The following is a 20,140-nucleotide window of genomic DNA, read 5'->3' on the forward strand; positions in this document are numbered from 1 at the left end:
GAGTGGTATTAATACTTCACATGATCTTGATTCTATCCCTCTGTTAATGCAGAGAAGAACTAGGGATGATATATTAGAAGTCTTCCAGTATTTTAGGGACTGTTACAAAGAGGGAGTGAACTTATTCTCCAAAGCATCTGAGGGCAGATGCTTTGGAGAGAATAATTTGACTCCCTGTTTGTGAGGTCCTCAGGGCAGGACAAGAAGTAATGGGTGGAAGATCATTAAAGAGAGATCCAACTTAGAACTAATGAGAAATTTCCTGACAGAACAATTAATGAAACAGCTTGCGTCCAGACGTTGTGGGGGCTCCAACACTGGAGGTTTTCAAGAAGACACTGGACAGCCATTTGTCTGGAATGCTATGGGGTCTCCTGCTTGAGTGGGGAGTTGGACTAGAAGACCTCCAAGGTCCCTTCCAGCTTTGTTATTCTATGCTCTAATCCCACAAGCAGGAAGTTCCATGCTCACATCGTGCTTCTCCTCCCCCTTAGCCATGTTTGTGTAGCTGTGCCATTTGCAGATGGATGGAGCTGAAACAGGCCCTATCTGAACAGGAATATCCTGTGTTGCCCTCCTCCTTCGCCCCACCATGACGTTATTTCCTGACCCTTATCAGGAGGAGCAGAGGATATTGCAGAGGCCACCAGAATGTTTGTATACGTCAAAGACATCTTAAGTGACCTTGACTAAACAGTGGGGAGGCTGTGGAGGCAAAAGGTCAGGTTGGTGGGAAGCCTAATTTCAAAGGTTAAGAAGTCCACTCACTTTTCAACAAAGGTTCAGTTTTTGGTTTGGAAAACTCAAGTCATATCTGGTCCTCTATATTTATTTTGAGGTCCGACAAGCCTGAAGCATATTCAGCCTTGATGAGAAAGGAGATAGAGCAGTGATGGCGAACCTTTTAGAGACCAAGTGCCCAAACTGCAACCCAAAACCCACTTTTGCATCGTCGGATGCCAGGTGGGTGTGGCCCATTGGGTGGGCGTGACTACGGTGGTAATGGCAGACTGGGTAGGACTAAAAAGTTCAATCAATCAATTCCAACTTTGCAAGATCTTTTTTTTTTCCGTGAGAAGTTGAAATTGACTGATTGATTGAACCTTTTTTTTTTTTTTTGTACACGGCGGTGGAGGCCTAAAGTGAAAAGGTTTTATAAAACCCAGCTGAAGGTCTAGGACTGGGGCGACGGCGCGCGTGCCCACAGAGAGGGCTCTGAGTGCCGCCTCTGGCACCCGTGCCATAGGTTCGCCACCACTGAGATAGAGTGAAGGTATCTGCGGATAACAGCAGAATCTCTGGAGAAATCAAACAGCTTCTCTGGACTGCCAACCAGGCCTGATGGTCACTTTTTGCTTTTATGGCTAAATGAGTTAGATGCAGTGGGTCATCTGTGTTATGGGGCAGCCCCTTGAGACATACCAGACCAATCCTGGTTCGGGACTTCCCCCCCCCCTCTCTCAGGGACAGGATTATGTCACTGAGACATGTACTTCCTTTCTGACATATCTTGCTGTAAAAACAGCTCCCCCCCCCCCCTCCGTCCAAGCCACTCCCAGAAGAGGCGGGTGGGAGGAATATGATGTTTTCTGAGGCTAAGAGCCTGTCAAGGCAGGAAATGGGATGTTGCCAGAGTCCTCACAGCACAGTGAACCACTCTTGCTGACAGTGCACAGGATGTCACTGGGCAACACTGGAGCGAGGCGATACTTCTTGCCACTACTGCTTGTGTGCTGCTGGAAGGTGTCGGCTTCGGGATTTACTGATTACGATGGTAAGAAGTCAAACCTCCCTAACCCCATTTAGCTTGCAAGAGCCTGGAGAGCAAGACAGAACCCTAGGAGCAGGACCAACTGGCCTGAGGAACCAAGAGGTTGTAGGGGGGGGGCGGTTGTGGGGATTTGACTCTGTTTCAGGGTTTTAGCATTTCCATTAAGGTCCCCTCCGGAGTTTGGTTAAAGATGCTGTCCATAGCTCTCTTTAAGATGCCTCAAGTGAAAAATAGATGGCCAGGCTTTTTTTTTCCTTCTTAAGAAATTGCATTGTTTATAGGAGGACTTTTCGAAGTCCAGAATCCTTTGAGTTCTGTGAGATCTCTATAGGATTCCATAAAACGCTTTAAAAAGCATATCTATCACTTAGAGCTTTACTTCCTCATGAGGGCTTCCAAGGATGTTTTAAAAAAAAAAACTTAACATATTGTGTGGCCTGAAAGCTTGGAAACCCTTGATTAAAAGCCTAAGTCAGGGATAGGCAACCTTGGCTCTTTTATGACTCGTGGACTTCAACTCCCAGAATTCCTGAGCCAGCATGGCTCAGCTTGGAAACTCTCCCTTTCCCCTCAGCGTGGCTGGCTCAGGAATTCTGGGAGCTGAAGTCCACGAGTCATAAAAGAGCCAAGGTTGCCTACCCCTGGCCTAAGTGGAGAGCTAAGGTCTTGTAGATCTTGCAACAGTGTAGCTACTTGCAGCTCAGGAACACTGAATGGGGCAGAGATTTCCTGCCTCTTTGACAGTGGGGCAGACAGTTCCAAATTTGCAGCCATCAAAGCCCTCCAGGATTGTGACACTATTTTTTTTCAAATATCATCCTGAAAATGTATGCTAAGGCACTGTAACTCTCTAAAATGTGAAAGCAAACTGGTATCCTGCTTGCTGTGTTGATGTCATCACATCATTGGCTATTCCTTCCACATCTCTTGGAGATGGAGAAAAAGTAAAAAGCGTGTCCCTTAGAAAGAAAAGAAATTGTCACAATTATTGCAGTCAAGAGCCACCACAATTCAAAGAAAGGTTTAGGAGAGGAAAATTCTTGCCTCATTATTTGCAAGCTTCTTCTCTAGCTCTGATATACAAAACACAGTTGGTTAATAAAATATACACAGCTGCTTGAGCAGCCATTTCCTGTTGCTTTCATGGGTCCAATGGGGAAGAACTTGCATAGAGAGCATCAAGACACTGTTAGCTCTATGGAGTTCAACATTATTATAAATTACTTCTGCAAATTTCATGAAGCTAGGATGGGGAGCCAAATGCTGTAGAAAAACAAAGGGTGATAATCTGCAGTCAAAATTAGCAGGATAGAAACAGACATAAATAAATAGGAAGTCTTTGGAATCAAAAAGAATAGAGATAAGATGGAGAAACTATTCCTAGTTTTGGAAAGGTGATGTGAAAAGAATTAAGATTTCTTAAATTTATTAAAAATTTATTAGTATGAGCCAGCAATGTGATAGGATTGTTTAACAAAGGCACTTGGAATAATGCCACATTTTAAAGACTATCTAGAATGTGACTGGCACGTTAGTCAGGATGGAAAAGAATCCTCAGGAAAAAAGTGTTTAAAAAGCTGCATATTTTTAGGTCTGAAAAACAAATTAAAGCAATACGATAACAATCTTCGAACATTTGAAAGGCTGCCAAAGAAGCAAATGTCAGCTGAATAGTACGAGAAACATCCTAGTAGTATAAACAAGTGGACAGTAGCAATCTGAACACCTCATACTTCATAGAGTAGTTTTAAGCAGAATCTAGAATGCTCTCAGGAATGCTTTAATTGCAAGATCCTTCCAATCAATTCTGTGATTCAAAGGAGAGGAGACAGACAGTTTGGTGTAGTGGTTAAGGCACGAGACTAGAAACCAGGAAATTAACTCAGTGATCTGCTGTCTGAGCCCTAGGAAGCAGGCACGGGCAAACCAATTCTGAAGCTCTTGCCAAGAAAACTGCAGTCTAGGCAGTCTCAGGAATCAAAAACTGAAACAGGTTCACACAGCCCCAAAATAGAGGGGGGAAGAAGGGAGGTGCTTGCTTTTTAAAACTAGATGAAAGCTGGAGGTGGACTGGGGACTTATAATTAGAATCACTGACTAGATTCCTTCTATCGTTAGACTATAGCTCCAATGGAACCGATGAGAATCAACCCGTGCAATACAGGGGCCTGTGCCCTCGCACCATCCCAGCGCAGATGGTCACTGAAAACAACAGTACTTTCCTGCGTATCTCGAAAGATTCGCGTGGTTTGCTTGCTGGCACGCTCACCGTCGTCGTCCTCCCATCTTTTTACACCCTTATCTTCCTCATTGGACTCCCTGCCAATGCTCTGGCCCTCTGGGTGCTCGCCACACGGGTGGAGAAACTGCCCTCCACTATATTCCTGATAAATTTAGCAACTGCTGATCTCTTATTATGCCTGCTGCTTCCTCTGAAGATCTCTTACTACTTCCTGGGCAACCACTGGCCCTTTGGAGAGGCTATGTGCCGCTTTACCACTACAGCCTTCTACGGCAACATGTACTGCTCCATTATTTTGCTTGCCTGCATCAGCATGGACCGCTACCTTGCTGTAGCCCACCCGTTCTTCGCCCGCTCCTTCCGCAGCTCTGCCTTCGCCATCGGCACCTGTGCTGTAGTTTGGGTGGTGGCTGTCCTCTTCACCCTGCCTCTGACTCTCTTCCGCCAGTCCTTCCCTCTCTATAGGACCAAGCAGACTCTATGTCACGATGCCCTGCCATGGAAGGAGGAAGTTGAATATTACTACTATTACTTCATTATCCTCGTTGCCTGTGGCTTCCTGACTCCTCTCCTCATCATGGTGTTCAGCTGTGGGGTTACACTCCGGGTCTTGTTGGGCAGCGGTGAAAAGTATGCTTTGGCTGCCAAGTTGACAGCCATCATGCTTATCTCAGTCGTGACCTTTTATAGCCCAAGCCATATCCTGTTGCTCCTCCACTACTCTGACTCCTGCGAGAGTGATGGGACGGTCTACGTGGCCTACATGGCCAGCCTAGCCTTGAGCACCTGCAATAGCTGCGTCGACCCCTTCATTTACTATTATGTCTCGGAAGAATTCAGGTCAAATGTGAGGAGGAGACTCTTTGGCCACCGGAAGGATTCTGCAGTGTCTGGGAAGACCTTAAAAGAAACGCTGCCCTCAAAAAACTTCCATCCCTCCCAGTCTCTGGGGTGAAGGAGAGACTCTCTTCGCTGTACTGGGAAGGAAAGGAAAACAGAAAAGGGGCTGGCTGGAGTTTTTCATGGTCTTACCAAGATTTTTTTTTTTTAGGAAGCAGCTAACGGTCAGTTTCTTGGAGTTCTTAAAACAATATAGCTGGATAAAACCTGCCCAATCTCAGCTCCATTCCAACTTCCAAGAAGCCTAATTATATTACTCATTAATTATAAAGTCTTGCGTAGCAGATAGTTCTTCCCCTTATTTTGTGGCTTAACTGTATGGCTGTGGGAAAGTCTGAGGACGTCTCTAATAAATGGATACCAAGAAAACTTCCAAAAATAAGTTTGTTGCTGATTGAGTCTTCATTAATCTCATCCTTTCTGTTTCTGGATCTGCCTCAGACCCCTACTCGCAAATTATCACCTCAGGAAGAAACCAAAAGGAGCCACAACTGTTTTAAAAATCAATTTTTAATAAAATATTTTATCAATATCTAAATCAAACTTCTTCTCCCATCCCACCCAACCCCCGAATGCTCCAATTCACTAAAGGATTGTGCTGAACCATAAAAGCAAACTGTACCCCTGCAGTGCCTAAGCAAGTGGGGAGCAGGCTGGTCTACTGAGCACCTGGAATGAACAAGCAGGTCTCTGCCTAGACCAGGGGTAGGCAACCTTGGCTCTTTTATGACTCCTGGACTTCAACTCCCAGAATTCCTGAGCCAGCATGGCTGGCTCAGGAATTCTGGGAGTTGAAGTCCCCGAGTCATAAAAGAGCCAAGGTTGCCTACCCCTGGCCTAGACGTATAGTGGGCAAGATCAGATGAGCCCAATGAGCAGAGATAAAAATATGTCAAGATTGGGGTCACCATGTCAACCTGGTTCCCTTGGATGATAATTTGGGGTAAATAAAAATGTTTTGTTTTACAATAAATATTGGGTACAGCATATATTTTTTTGCATACGGTTCATCAAGGCTGGCATATCTGCATTGCAGAAGAACCAAGGCTGGGTAGTAGTAGTTCTCAAACTTCAATCCCCTTAGGAAATATTCTCTGACTTCCCATCAAAATTTATAAATAGCTTATTTTGCCACCACTCACGGATGACGTAAAACAGGAGGGGAAGCTGTAGCCCCAGATGTTTGCAAACTACAAATCCTAAGAGTTTGTCAGTTGTAGCCAAGTTGGCTGGGAGTCCAGGGTTTGTAATTAGCAATATCTAGAATGCTACGTGTTTACCGTCCATGGTTTAGAAGCTTAGAGGGGGAAGAAGGTAGAAGTGGACCAGCTCCAGTGCTCTGGAAAATATGAGGTGGACACACACATGCTTATCTTTGCACAACAATGGAGGAAGGATAATCTGGAGGGGGAAGATAAGGTGAGACTGGGAAGTCAACTTCTACCCCACCAGCACCAACCCTTGAACAGACGAAACTTGTTCTGTCCAAGCCCTTCTTCCACCCTCCGGGCTAAGTGTGTGTGTGTGTGTGTGAGAGAGAGAGAGACAGAGAGAGAGACAAAGGGGTGCAGTAATATGAGGCACAAAACAAATGACCTGGAGCTCTTGTGCTTTGGTTGCGATGGAGTTGCCTGGGTCATGGAAATCAACGGTGCCATCCTTTCTCCACTCACAACTAGAAGGCAACTTGTACGATGGACGAGCAACTCTGAAAGAGGGCCTGGATTCCAGCTTGCCCTACATAGCTTGTGCAACACAAGTGGGAAAGTGGCAAGGAGGCTGCTGTGAGAGCCATGGGAAGGGCAAGACAAAGTTCCATCTTCCTTTGGCAGCAAGACACAGAACAATAAAATGGCCTGGATCCCTTGTGGAGTTGGTTCTGTTAAGGCTGAAAGGAGCGAGCTTTCTACGGAGAAACAGGAAACAGGAAAGCAGGGAAGAGAGAACATGGTGAGGTGGAGAGGGAGCAGAGAGAATTACCAAGCCTCGTACCCCAAGGCCACACTGAACCTCTCACCATTCACTTCCGGGGGATCACAGCAGCTCCCTGGTATCTGCCGTTATCTTGGGCCTCTGTGCCACTTGCCGTTGTCAGTTCAAAAGCGTCTCCTTCAGAAGTGTAGGGGTCTGCCTCGTACTCATAGGAGTAGTAGGAGAAGTCCAACTGAAGGGTGGGACTTTCATCTGTGAGGTACATTAAAAGGAGGTTCAAGAAAATGGGGGGGACATTAGATTAAGCTTGGGGGGGGAAGGTTCTAATTCTAGTCAGTCCTCAATTTCTTTGTATCATTAAGAGACACCCCTAAACCACCGGAAACTGAAGACGGGGGGGGACTTTTCTCACTTGCGTATTACAACACAAACCTTTCTTGATCACGGAGCCTTTGCTCCTTGACTCTGGAGGCTGATTTCGTCTTGCCTCAGCCCAAGAATAAGGTCGGCTCAGCATCCCTGTCCAAATTGGTGTTAAAGTAAGGCCTCCCACCTTGTTCCAACACCATGTATAGGTAGTCCTCGACTTACGACCACAGTTGTTAAGTGAGTTTTGCCTCATTTTATGACCTTTCTTGACACAGTTGTTGATTGAATCCCCGCAGCTGTTCAGTTAGTCACATGGTCATTAAGTGAATCTGGCTCCCCCACTGACTTTTCTTGTCAGAAAGGTCTCCCAAAGGGATCCCGTGAGCCTGGGACACGGCAATGGTCATAAATATGAACCAGTTGCCAAGTGCCTGAATTTTAATCGCATGACCATGGGGATGCTGCAACGGTCATAAATGTGAAAAATGGGCGTAAATCGCTTTTTTCCAGCGCCGTTGTAACTTTGAACGGTCACTAAACAAACTGTTGTAAGCCGAGGACTATCTGTAGTGATAGCTTCCAGGTGGGTAAAATCTGTTCTGCTTTGCCACCCCCAACACTGAGGCAGCCTAGGGGCCAATTGTGGAAAGGATCAGAGAAGCATCTATTGTGGGTTTCAGAATAATGTGGACATGGCCCCTATTTGCCCCCCAGAATGTTGCTTTTATCATCCTTGGTTACCTAAAGACTGGATACAACATCAGGTATAATATTATAAAAAGTATTTGACATATAATCTTGCCAGGACTTGAAAAAGCATCATAGCTTTTATTCCTCCGAAACACTAACACGAAGGAACCCACAAGTTGGCAGTTTTTGTCAAAATAGAAAAAGAAATCCTGTATAATATGGGATCAACATAAAAAGAGAAATCCTAAATAAAAGGGTTTGTGGGGTCTGTGCTGCTCTCTGAGCTTGGCGGTATTCTTGCAAATGTTTCATTACCAAACTAGGTAACATGATCAGTGCTGGCCAATAATATTACCCGGTTTGGTAATGAAACATCTGCAAGAAAACAACCAAGCTCAGAGAGCACCAAGGACCTCTCATTTCAATCCTGAGCTATAAATATTTTCTTCTATTGATAAAAGGGTTTTCTTGAGCTTTCCCCCACGAATTGCTGTCAACAATTTATTTTTGTTCATGATGTTTACTTTTCTTTCAACTTATGTGATGACAAGATGGAGTCTATAAAGAGAAGATGTATGCAGATCTTTCCCCACTGATCGGTTAAGTTGCTGTCCACTACCCTTGAGCTGCAGAAGACTATATACCTGCTATGCCCACTGCCAAGCCGTATGTTGCCAAGCTTGTTATCGGAAGTGGCGTCCAGATTTTAGAAGTATAGGCATGATATGCTGTTTGGGTAAAGCTATCTGGGCCTCTCTAATTGGCACAAACCATCCACCCAACACATCACTGTGTGACTGGGAGATGTTTTGTGGATGGCTAGAGCCCTCCGTTTAGCTATCTATCAAAACGTGGTATCTCCTCCAAACTTACAAGACATCTAACATGGAGATGGGGGTTTGCAAAAAGCAGGAGAAACTCTTCCACTACTAGGTAGCAACTCCATCCTATCGCTCAGCTGTCTGGCAGATGTTTCAGGGCAGTTGGGAGCTGCTCAGTAAAGTAGGGGGACCTAAATCAGGGACAATATAACAGAGCCAAGAGGTTGCCAGAGTGTCTATAGAGATTCTCAGTCATGGTTGTCCCAAAGGTGCTTTTTAAGAGGCAAGTGGACTTTCTTGTTTGTTTTTTTTAAGACATTTCGCTTCTCATACAAGAAGCTTCTTCAGCTCTGACTGGATGGTGGGGAATGGAAGGATTTATATTCCTTGCAGATAGCTGGACATTTGCATTCTTTTAAGAGAGTGGTTGAGGCCACCTGGAGATTTATCTGTGTCTTCAAGGTCACCTGAGTGGTGCAAATGGCTGTGGAGCTTTCTTGGAATTGCTGAAGACTGCTGTAGACTGGAGCTAGAGGATGTCGTATCCCTTCCCTTCTACTGAGATTGGGTTCTTCAATTTTGACATAGATGGCCTCTTTGACCCCTCTTTCAAACCAGCAGTCCTCTCTGTCCAAAAGGTGGACTTTGCTGTCTTCAAAAGAGTGGCCTTTGTCTTTTAAATGCAGGTGGGCTGCTGAATCTTGTCCTGATGGGCTTGTTCTCCTATGTTGTGCCATGCTTTTATGAAGTGGTTGTTTTGTTTCCCCAGTGTAGAGATCTGCATATGTCTCACTGCATTGTACTGCATGTACTGGAACTAGATGTATCTGATTCCTGCATTAGTGCCATGACTGACAGATATTCCCATTCCCCCCACTATCATATGCTCTAAATTCATCAACAACGTAACACCATTCTGCTTAAGCTTGGAAATTATGCAATACAGTCAGGAGAGGGAAGAGCAACCGTGCCAAAAATATTCATGCCACTACAGTTTCCTGCAGACTTTTAATTCACTTTTGAAGTAAGGCCCAGAGAAAGGAGACTCTGGAGCAATCCCTCCCCCCTGTGAAGTGCTTGCTAACCACATAAAATCAGGAAAGGATGGAACAATTGCAAAAAAAAGTCATAGCTAGAGCTCCATTGCAGAAAGAGTAATGCATGGTGCTAATCTTCACCTGATGGCGTCTGCTGTTTCCTGTCAGGAAATGTGAGGCTGTGAAAATGTTTTTCTTTCTCTTCTGGAGGGTTCTTAGCTGCAGAAAAGGAGCAAAATGATGGCTGCAGTGTAGCAATGCCTCTTGGGGAGCTCCTGCAGGAGGACCATTGTTTCCTCCACATTCTTCCCCAGATTCTGTGGCCATGCAAAACTTACCCACCACACATTGTGTCATGAGGACCTGTTCGATCTGGGTGCTGTTTCTGCAGGCAGCCACCTCCATTTGACAGTGGTTCTGATAGATAAAACCATCTGAGCCACACACCAGCTCCCCATCGTAGCCACAGTCACGTGAACACATGCACTGCTCAAAATAGCCATCCTCTAAGCAACCAGAGACGCTGTTGCAAGGACCAGTATGTACAAAACCTGCAGAAATAGCCAGGAATGGTTAGAGGTGCGCTGAGGGACTGCAAAACTCTCGGCGGCTTGTATTGTTTCCTGTGTAAGAGGCAGAATAAGTATCATGAGCTCCCGCAGATAATTACAGGTAGCCCTCGACTTACGACAATTTGCTTTAGTGACTACTCGAAGTTACAACGGCATTGAAAAAAGTGACTTATGACATTTTCCCACACTTACGCAGCATCCCCATGGTCACCTGATTTGCGTTTGGATGCTTGACCAGTGACTCACATTTGGGACAGTTGCAGTGTCCTGGGATCCCCTTTTGCAACCTTCTGACAAGCAAAATCAATGGAGAAGCCAGATTTACTTAACAACCGTGTTTCTAATTTAACAACTGCAGCGATTCACTTAACAAATGGGGCAAGGAAAGTCGTAAAACGAGGCAAAACTCACTTCACAAATTTCTCACCTAGCAACATGAACCCTTTGGGCTCACTTTTGGTCGTAAGTTGAGGACTACCTGTATTTGCTGCCTTAAAAGCTGCTTCACACTCTTGGGGACGGCTTCCCAGACTGGTGTGGGATGAAGCCACCCAAACTCATCTTGGTGTTGTAGGAGCAAAGAAAGAAGGATGGCATAGAGAAGGGAAACGAATGACGTGTAGCCATCCTCTTTCTCATTAGCCGCAGGACTCACCACCCCAGTGGCTGGCCATGCTCTCCACCTCGTTGCACATGGGACCGTCACAGAGCTCACGGGACAGAGGACTGGATTCGCTGACATTGTAGAAACGGGTGGCTTCAAAAGCTGCGGAGCAGGATGGAGGAAAGGCAGGTTGTCACAGGAGGCTTGGCTACCCGGGCTCAAGACGTGGCTGTGTAGGCACATACCCACCTGGCTCATAGTAGTCGTACACCTTGATGGGCAAGGGAGCCGTCTTCCCCACAATGTATTCACGGAAGGCCATAAACTTGACACAGGTCATACACTGGCTTGGAATCTGCAGGTGCGATTTAACTCTGTGAGGTCTTGAGTCAAGAGGGTTGGGAAGCTCCCTCCCATCCCCCCCCCAACAACAGCACCATTTAAGGGAAAGCAATAGAAGGGACTATTGATCTTAAGAACGTTTCTAATTCAGAAAGGGAGCTGAAGGGTGAATTGTAAGGAGGTACTTTAGATTTTGTGAGCAAACGGGCTCCTTGTTTGGAGTCAGGGATAAGCCATTGTTCAAGTATTTTTCATGAGATGGATAAGGGGTTCTTTAAGTTATCAATAAGCAAAGGGTCACCGGGGACTAAATCTGGTATATCCTGGACAGCCAGTTCTATCATTCTAACACTCCTTGGGTCTTCATACACTAAGCTGAAGCCAAGGGAAGGGACAGGAAAAGACGGGATCAAGAATCATAACATCTCAGCTCTTAGGAAAAAGGATTGTCAGCCTTTTCGTTTTTCCATTCATATGGGTAAAGGAGAGATCTGTAGTTTAATGCTTGCTTCAGATGAGCAGGAAAGGACCAACTACAGCCCGTTTCGTGAGAACTGTGATAAATGGAGTCTTACCTCATCAAAATAGAAAAGGACCTTCCTGCCATCCACCTCATACCTCTTCAGACCAATCTGTTTGTTTGTGAGTAGCTGGAAAGAAAGTGCAAGACTTGGCTTAACATTTTCATTCAGAATGTTCGTTTGAATCTTCCTCATTTCTCTAAAGGACAGGAAACATCAGGGTGTCCGCAGGCAGCTCAGGAAAGTCAAAATGAGTATTTAATATTACATGTGTTGGCAGCCGCAAGAATAATATTTGCGAAATTTTGGAAAAAATGAAAACTTACCATCTGATCGGACTATAATAACAAAAATACTTGAATGTGCAGAAATGGATAGATTAACTTTAGAAATGAAAGGGAAAGAAGACACAATTTACTTTGAAACATGGGGAAAATTTTATTATTGGTTAGAAACACGATAGAATGAGAAAAGGTTATGAAATTTAAAGAGATAATTGATAATTTGTATTTATATCCCATGATTTTTTGTATGAACTTGTTCTTTTTTCTCTTCTTCTTCTTCCTCTTTCCATACTTGTGATTTTAAACAATATGGTAAATTATAATTAATATGTAATATATTATTATTTTAAAGTTATTATAATTAATTAGTATTAAGCATTGTTAAGTAGTGAAATGAATGAGATTTATTGATTAATTTGTTATTTACATGATTATACTGAAAGTTGTTTAATAATAGAGTAATTATTAAGATTTAATATGTATACCTGGACTGGTAGACTTGCTGAAGTGATGTTATTTTGTGGGATTAATCCCACTTTTGTGTTGTCCCTTTTCCTGGGTCTAACCTTTTTGTATGTTTCCCTTTGTCTTATCCTTTTTGACCCTATTCCTTTATTACCCTTATAAAACTCAATAAAATATTTATATATAAAAAAAGGAAAGTCAAAATGGTAGCTACAAGCTCTGCTTTGCACCTAAAAAGCCTTTGAGTAGATCAGTGTTTCTCAACCTTGACCATTTTAAGGCATGTGGACTTCAACTCCCAGAATTACACAGCCAGCATTGCTGGCTGTGGAATTCTGGGAGTTGAAGTCCACATGCCTTAAAATGGTCAAGGTTGAGAAACACTGGAGTAGATGATTGTTGCTGCCATTTTCAGGTTTTCTTTTTATCCCTTCCCTATGGACACCCCAGTTAGACACACTCTTTTCTGGATAGACTTCACATCTTGCTTTCTTCATGAGGGGTTACATTTCCTCAGGAATAATTTATTGGATGCCACAAGGGAGAAAGCAGGAAGTAGGGGCCCAGCAAAATGTTGGCAACTTTACCCCTCTGTCTTTGAAATATCCTATTTTACTCTTTTTCCCCTCTTGTCTCTCTATCTCTCCCATCTCCAAGTTGCCTGTCCAGAAGGGACAGAAAGCTTTCAGCAAAGGTATGAAATGTCCCTTAGATGAAAGTTTGAAGTTTAGCCAAAGGCTGGACAAAATTCATCTAAAGATCACATACATCCCAAGAATTACAGGTATTTTGCCCCAGCTGTACTGTATTATCCACCTTATTTGACTAAGGTAAACTGTGCAGTAGGATATTGCTTTGAAGGATTTAAAATCAAAACAATCTGAGCAGTAGCCTTAGAGAGTCCAATGTAGGAGATGTATAAACAATTTATACATGGATTTCCTTTGCCAAATATGTTAATTGAGCCCAAGGCTTCTACCAAATAGTCATATTTCTGAAATATAAAAACATTGGGTGCATCCCCACTCATCAGATTGAAACTGGACATAGCAAGCATAGCAAGCAAGCTGGCAAACTAAGAACTGCACATTTTTGAAATGGTTATATATATTTTGAATCAAGTGAAATGAGAACATTTTTATTAAAAAAAAAGAATGAAAAAAACATGTTGCAAGAATGATAAGAGCCAGTAAGATTAGAGTAAGTGTTTGCATACACAGGAAGACCAGGTTTCATCCATCAAGCCACCAGTGGTCTGTGGCCATCCAGAACATTTTATTCTAATCGTTTTATTGGATAAAAGAGAAGGGAGCAAATCATCCAATGAATTTATCTGAGGCTCCTATCTAGTGATGTTCAAGTTTTTCTGGGCTGTGGATCACATTGCCTACTATGACATATTGGATGCTGTACCCCAGAAGGTAGTAGGTGTGACCAGGACAAAACAAAAACAAAATCTGATTTCAACTCATTTATATTTAATTAAAATGCACTCTAACTAGTAGAAAACCATAATCCTCCAATTATGTTTGTCTTTTCTGTCCCATTAAAACTTAATAATTTATGAAGCTCTCCAGTATTACGCCATACAACATTGGAACCTCAGATTGGGCACCTCTTATATAATTCCACTGACGGGAAAAGATCCTTCTGTCTGACTTCATCTGCCTTCCCATTTTGTGTTTATCAACATCCTTTCCACCTTTGCTTTTGTTAAAGTGGAACCCAAATCCTTCATACCAGAAGGAACTCAAGTCTAATCAAATCTATTCTTTAGCATCATACAGAACTCTAAAAAGGCATGACAGCATGGGACATCCATAGCCTTTAAAAGACAAAAATGGAAAATTGGTGGAAAGGGACAAGAGACTCACCTTTTCTAGGCTTTCAATGTCAGCTCGAAAACCTGAGAACAAAGGTACCTCCAGGACTGCCATGTTGGAGGAGCCAGAGTGAAGCCACCTTTCTCAGGACAACAAACCAGAAGGAGAAGGAACAAAGAAATAATTAACAAATTATTAACAAATAATTAACACATTAGTCCTTCTCACTATTTGGATGGCAGGGGAGAGGGGTCATGTACAGTGTATCTCTGGGGAGATGCTAATCCAGAGGACAAGTGCTGCAACAGCAAAAGTCTGGTAGATGACATTATTTGAGAAGACCAGGAGGAAGCCAACTCGGTCAGATCTTACCAGATGGGGAGCAACCATGGGATACTGACTATATCTCAATAAGTAGGCCCTATGGCATGCAAGGTTTTAAAGGGGGCCACCAGCACCTTGAATTGCATTCAGAAACCAACTGGTAACCAGTGCAACTCACAGAGCAGGGTTGATGGTATGGAACAGACTGCCCATGACTGCTCATGCTGCTGTATTCTGGACCAGCTGTAGCTTCTGAATGGTTTTCAAGATACTTCATGCAGGGCACATTACAAGAATCCTTTCATGAAGTGACCAAGGCATGTGTGAATGAAAGAAGGATCCCCTGGTCCAGGAATGAATGTAACTGGTGCACAAGATGCACCTGTATGAAGGCTTTCCCAGACAGAGCTGCCACCTGCTTTTTTTTCAGGTAGGAGCTATAAGTATAGAAGAATCCCAGACTGGAGATGAAAGATTTCCAGCAAGAAGGGGCTCAAATACCCACAGCCAGAACTGAGGGAATGGGGCCAAAAGGCTGCTTCCCAAATTTCCTTAAAACTATTAGCAACATTAATGGAAAAAGAGGATGGATGGTCCAGTTCACAAACATTTATATTCTTTGAAGGACAAAGGAAGCCAGCAAGCATGAGGTTGATCTCACTGGAGGCGGATCAGTGAACAGGAACATCCCCCCTCTTAGAAGGATGGAAGAGGTAACCTACCTTCCCTACTCCTTCCTTTGCTGAAATTTTTCAGGAGTCCCCCTTCAAAGCCACTCAATACAGATAATACGTTGAAGCAGGCCAGATCTAGTAACTGTATTCATGATACATGCTAAGTTTGTTAGTTTACCCTTGAGTTGGTTGAGTTCTGGCCTGATATTGTGTCCAAACCCAACCCATCTAACGGGTTTATGGTTTTATGTGTTGTGCAAATCCAGAAAATGGCTATAATTTACTAGCTAAGTAAAGTATGTTCTATGAACACAAGTTGTTCTCTTTAAAGACTGTACTACCGGTAGGAACATATACAAAACAAGATAATAATATCCTGTTTTCTGATCGCCTCGGGTTTTAGCCTCTCAGGCAGCTTGCACTCTAGGCACAAAGAAATGAGAATGAAAGCAGGAGGTGGTGGTGATGTTGGTGGTGGTGGTAAGAAAAGCCAGCTGGATCCTTTCTTCTCATTTGACTTCTTTGGTCTCAAAAGAAGAACGTAACAATTGTTCCGCTCCCTTGTGAGGCTGGGTCTTGGGGCCATTAGTGGGGGCCATTGGTATAGGACACGGGTAGGCAACCTTGGCTCTTTTATGACTCGTGGACTTCAACTCCCAGAATTCCTGAGCCAGCATGGCTGGCTCAGGAATTCTGGGAGTTGAAGTCCATGAGTCATAAAAGAGCCAAGGTTGCCTACCCCTGGTATAGGACTACTGATTTGGTGAATCTCACCTCATGCAAACCTCCACCATCACTTTATATTCCTGATGGTCCTGATCGGAGGCAGGATCGTCGTCATCACCCAGAACCCGGTCCCGACGTGGGGCCCCTGAACGATTTTCCTCTGCAGAGACCAGCTTAGGTAGGCGTGGGGCTCGACGGTGCCTCTTCAGCTTGGGCTCTTGTAAATTCACCAGAAGCTGGAAAGCTGGCTTAGCCACGGGATCAGGGATATTGTAGGAGACATCAATCTGGCCAATATAAGAAGAAAGCACTGCGTCTGCATCTTCCCATGAGAAACAGGCAGTCGGAAAGTATAAATGTTTTATTGTATTATTACATGTTTCGAATGCTGTTTTTATAATTTAAAAACTTTTCATCCTAAATTATTCTGATTTTAATGCTTAATTTTACTGATTATATTGAACCCCTCCCTGAACCCCTCCCCAAAGGAAGATGGGCAGTTAAGAAAAAGAAAGAAAGAAAGAAAGAAAGAAAGAAAGAAAGAAAGAAAGAAAGAAAGAAAGAAAGAAAGAAAGAAAGGGAAGGAAGGAAGGAAGGAAGGAAGGAAGGAAAGAGAAGGAAGGAAGGAAGGAAGGAAGGAAGGAAGGAAGGAAGGAAAGAAAAAGAAGGAAGGAAGGAAAGAAAGAAAGAAAGAAAGAAAGAAAGAAAAAGAAGGAAGGAAGGAAGGAAGGAAGGAAGGAAGGAAAGAAAGAAAGAAAGAAAGAAAGAAAGAAAGAAAGAAAGAAAGAAAGAAAGAAAGAAAGAAAGAAGAAAATGGATTGATTGTTTAGGAATGGGACAAGCATCTAAGGTTTCTCACCTGCAGGAGGCAGCAGCCTTCCCCCTTGGCACTCACAAATAACCCTGTGGGAATGGAGGGGATCTGTAGAGAAAATTGGGTTTAATTTGAATGTAAACAAGCATACGTAGTGGATTCTGGAAATGAAACAAAAAAAGGGTGAGGTCCTTTTACCACAGCAGTCTGAAGGAGCTTTTTGTTGGCTTTGTTTAACTCAAAGGTCTCTTGGTAGTCCAGGTTGGTAGAGGCCAGTGAAATGGTGAGGTTGACACCCCCAATGTAGGACAGGATAGCATATTCAGCCAGAGCTTGCAGGGCCACACAAGTATCCTGCCATTCAGAAGAATGGAAGAGAGAGAAAAAAAAAGCTAAGAAGCTATCCCAAATCAGTGTCACATGCAGCTGCTTTGTACTTTCCTCTCTCTACCACTCCCATCCTCCTGTCTGCTGCACATGGGCAGGTATCTATTTGGACTACAGTCCTCAGAGAGGGATTTTCAATCTTGGCAAATTTAAGATGTGTGGACTCCAAGTCCCAGAATTCCCAAGTCTTGTGGTGTTTATGCCAGGGTAGGCAATATTTTTCAGCTAATGGGCATATCTGGCATTTTGAAAGCAGGCCTAGTTGTTCTGAGGAAGGGTGATTTACTCAGCAAAGAGCTGCTACTGGATACATAACTTATCCCAAGTCATTTATCAAAAGACAAACTGGTGGGATTGCTCCATATTATTCTAATGCTTCCATTGCCCTGGCCAATGTTCTTGACCATCCCAGCCTATATTTGGTTTTCTTTATTTCTGGGCAAGTAAAAACACTTTCCAAACAAAGCACTGACTACAGATGCCTAGGATATTTATTTTCTATTTTCTGTCAGACATGCTGGACTCAGAAGTGTTCCTGCAAATAAAAATAATGACAAAAACAACACTATACTTTCCATCAAGCCAGTTCTCTACTTATGTAAAAAAATTAATTCATGTTGAAATGGAAGTCTGGTAGATGCCAAAGATGAAGTCTGTGCATTAATACCATGGCTCTAGACCAATATTTGTTAGCCCTTAAGTATCACAATACTCTTCATTATATAAGCTACAAAAGATATAATACAATGAAGCTCCTCTATAGAAAGCTGGTTGCATCTATAAAAGAGATACTACCTTACAGTCCTTCTCAAACATGAAAAGCTGTACATAAACTGCTACTCATCAGATACAATGTAAAATTTATGCTTGATCTTTTCGTAGATACAGCAAAACAGAATTTTAACTAAACCACTAACACAACTGTCTGAGTCTAAACCCGCAACTCAGTGTTGTTCATATAGATCAGGGGTGTCAAACTGCCAGCCTGCGGGCTGGACGCGTCACGAGGAAACTGTGCCCACTCCATTGCCGGCAATGGGGAAAAGGCTCCGATATGTCGTGCGGTGTCACGAGTTTGACATGTCTGATATAGATCAGGGGTCTTCAAACTTGGCCCTTTTATGATTTGTGGACTTCAACTCCCAGAATTCCTCAGCCAGCAACGCTGGCTGAGGAATTCTGGGAGTTGAAGTCCACAAGTCATAAAAGGGCCAAGTTTGAAGACCCCTGATATAGATTTAATAGTGGAGACTTAGTATTTTTAAAAGAGAGGGTTAATGTAATCAGGACTCGGAGAATTTTAGGATTCAGATCAAATGAATAAGCATTCTGGGCTGCTAGCAATATCTCTGGAGAGATGATGGGAGACAGTACATGTTATAATCCCTTTGTAAAGAAAACGCAAGCAACGTAAAATGCCAAGAAGTCTTCTCTAGTCTCTAAGGAAATGAAAATCGGGTAGGTAATGGACCCTGGAATGTTTCATTTCTTCTTGGCTCACTAAAGCATTTTCTGGTTAGAGGCAGAGCTACCTGCCCTGCTGAAGACTCACCTGGGTAGAGGAGAAGCCACCCAGGGCATTCCGCTGCTGAGACAGCCACTTGACCACAGGCAGTGCAGATGCAACATCCCCCAGCACAGTATACGTCAGCAGGGCATAGGCTGTCATTTCAACTTCAGCAGATATGACTGGGAGAGAGAGAGAGGGGTGGCAGAATGGGGCATTTCACAGCTCAGGAACAGAAGGAGCTGTTGGCATTCCTTACTTCTGCCAGAGAAAACAGCTCTCCTTTCAGATCCTCTTCTTCCAGGTCAGCCACGGTCTCCTCTCAAGTTTCCCATATGGGTTTTCAATCCAGCAGCACAGGAGTAATATAAGTGAGCTCCCTCTTGTCAAAGAATTCGTCAGTCACTGTCTTTGAGTTCAGTTATGGTAGGAAAAAACCCTTCCTCGGGATTTCTATAGTTCTTATAATTCCCTAGACCAGGGGTAGGCAACCTGTTATGATTCGTGGACTTCAACTTGTTATGACTCGTGGACTTCAACTCCCAGAATTCCTGAGCCAGCCAGCATGGCTGGCTCAGGAATTCTGGGAGTTGAAGTCCACGAGTCATAAAAGAGCCAAGGTTGCCTACCCCTGCCCTAGACGAACTGCTGTTTTCCTCTCACTCCTAGCTGCAGTTCCAAAGTTAAGGTAACCCCGTGCTAAGATCGGCAGCCAATACATTTTACAATAAGATAAAATAAAAATAAATAATAAATTACCTGATTGGGAGAGGCCATCACTGAATCCCATGAATGTATCTTCACCAGTCGCAAGAGTTCCCATTATATTCCAGTGCGTGAAGCCATCTGAAAGAGAAAAGGAGATACATGGCAGCAGACTCCACAGCCAAACCCTTAAGAAGCCTAGTGGATATCTAGAAGCAGTCAGATGTTGGAAGAGGGAGAAGGAAAGAGGAGGAAGGGGAGGGAGAGAGGAAGCAGGAGAGAGAGAGAGAAAGAGGAAGAGAACATAAGATCAATAAAACATGCAAAGCATTGTTTTCTAACCATTTTACCAACAGTGGCCATAGGAAGCATTTACAATTTTCTTCTATGTAAAGAAGAACTATGTTGAGTCTCACTTGTGTGTATGCATATGTATGTGCCTGCTTGCTCACCCTTCATGTTGCGTGTGTGAGCACTGGCACCAGGAAATACAGGGTGGGCACTATACTCAACCCAGGGTTGCATAACCCGGATAGAACAAGGAGAGGAGCTCAGAGGCAGTCACTACTATTCCAACCCGCTAGCCAACTGCTTCTCCCTTTAGATGCACTAGGGCAGGGGTAGGCAACC

At 43.7% G+C, this 20,140-nt stretch overlaps 2 protein-coding genes and 1 long non-coding RNA gene across 3 annotated transcripts in view; 1 reads left to right on the forward strand and 2 right to left on the reverse strand.

Moving 5' to 3' along the window:
• The first annotated feature begins 1,646 nt into the window (after nucleotides 1–1,646).
• On the forward strand, nucleotides 1,647–5,292 carry F2RL3 (F2R like thrombin or trypsin receptor 3). The gene is made up of 2 exons (XM_015810044.2): nucleotides 1,647–1,774; nucleotides 3,890–5,292. Exons 1-2 carry the CDS (start codon nucleotides 1,678–1,680, stop codon nucleotides 4,966–4,968), a joined length of 1,176 nt encoding a protein of 391 aa, XP_015665530.2. The 5' UTR covers nucleotides 1,647–1,677; the 3' UTR covers nucleotides 4,969–5,292.
• Nucleotides 5,293–6,470: 1,178 nt separating this feature from the next.
• LOC107282272 lies at nucleotides 6,471–9,921 on the reverse strand. Its single transcript, XR_001548774.1, has 3 exons — nucleotides 9,904–9,921; nucleotides 6,931–7,097; nucleotides 6,471–6,819 (listed from the first exon to the last, which is right to left on the reverse strand). It is a non-coding gene; the product is annotated as an uncharacterized LOC107282272 (long non-coding RNA).
• Nucleotides 9,922–9,958: 37 nt separating this feature from the next.
• The window catches only part of CPAMD8 (C3 and PZP like alpha-2-macroglobulin domain containing 8), a gene marked incomplete at its 3' end in the record, with an annotated part of 58,104 nt that continues 47,922 nt past the window's right edge, over nucleotides 9,959–20,140 (reverse strand). The window contains exons 31-41 of the mRNA XM_015809918.1: nucleotides 19,565–19,651; nucleotides 18,851–18,987; nucleotides 17,110–17,265; nucleotides 16,957–17,019; nucleotides 16,146–16,384; nucleotides 14,425–14,512; nucleotides 11,856–11,930; nucleotides 11,188–11,293; nucleotides 10,990–11,100; nucleotides 10,101–10,313; nucleotides 9,959–9,981 (exon numbers count right to left, since the gene is read on the reverse strand). Coding sequence (XP_015665404.1) covers nucleotides 9,959–9,981; nucleotides 10,101–10,313; nucleotides 10,990–11,100; nucleotides 11,188–11,293; nucleotides 11,856–11,930; nucleotides 14,425–14,512; nucleotides 16,146–16,384; nucleotides 16,957–17,019; nucleotides 17,110–17,265; nucleotides 18,851–18,987; nucleotides 19,565–19,651 — 1,298 coding nt within the window. The remainder of the gene's footprint in view (nucleotides 9,982–10,100; nucleotides 10,314–10,989; nucleotides 11,101–11,187; nucleotides 11,294–11,855; nucleotides 11,931–14,424; nucleotides 14,513–16,145; nucleotides 16,385–16,956; nucleotides 17,020–17,109; nucleotides 17,266–18,850; nucleotides 18,988–19,564; nucleotides 19,652–20,140) is intronic.

Source organism: Protobothrops mucrosquamatus, unplaced genomic scaffold (genome assembly GCF_001527695.2).
Source record: "Protobothrops mucrosquamatus isolate PMUCROS unplaced genomic scaffold, P.Mucros_1.0 scaffold6, whole genome shotgun sequence".
Classification (NCBI taxonomy): domain Eukaryota; kingdom Metazoa; phylum Chordata; class Lepidosauria; order Squamata; family Viperidae; genus Protobothrops; species Protobothrops mucrosquamatus.

Bases quoted from the DNA above. Each gene is read 5' to 3' on its own strand.
- F2RL3 (XM_015810044.2), top strand. From the start codon at position 1,678: ATGTCACTGGGCAACACTGGAGCGAGGCGATACTTCTTGCCACTACTG. The intron at 1,775-3,889 runs GTAAGAAGTCAA...TTCTATCGTTAG, and splicing joins GGGATTTACTGATTACGATG to ACTATAGCTCCAATGGAACC.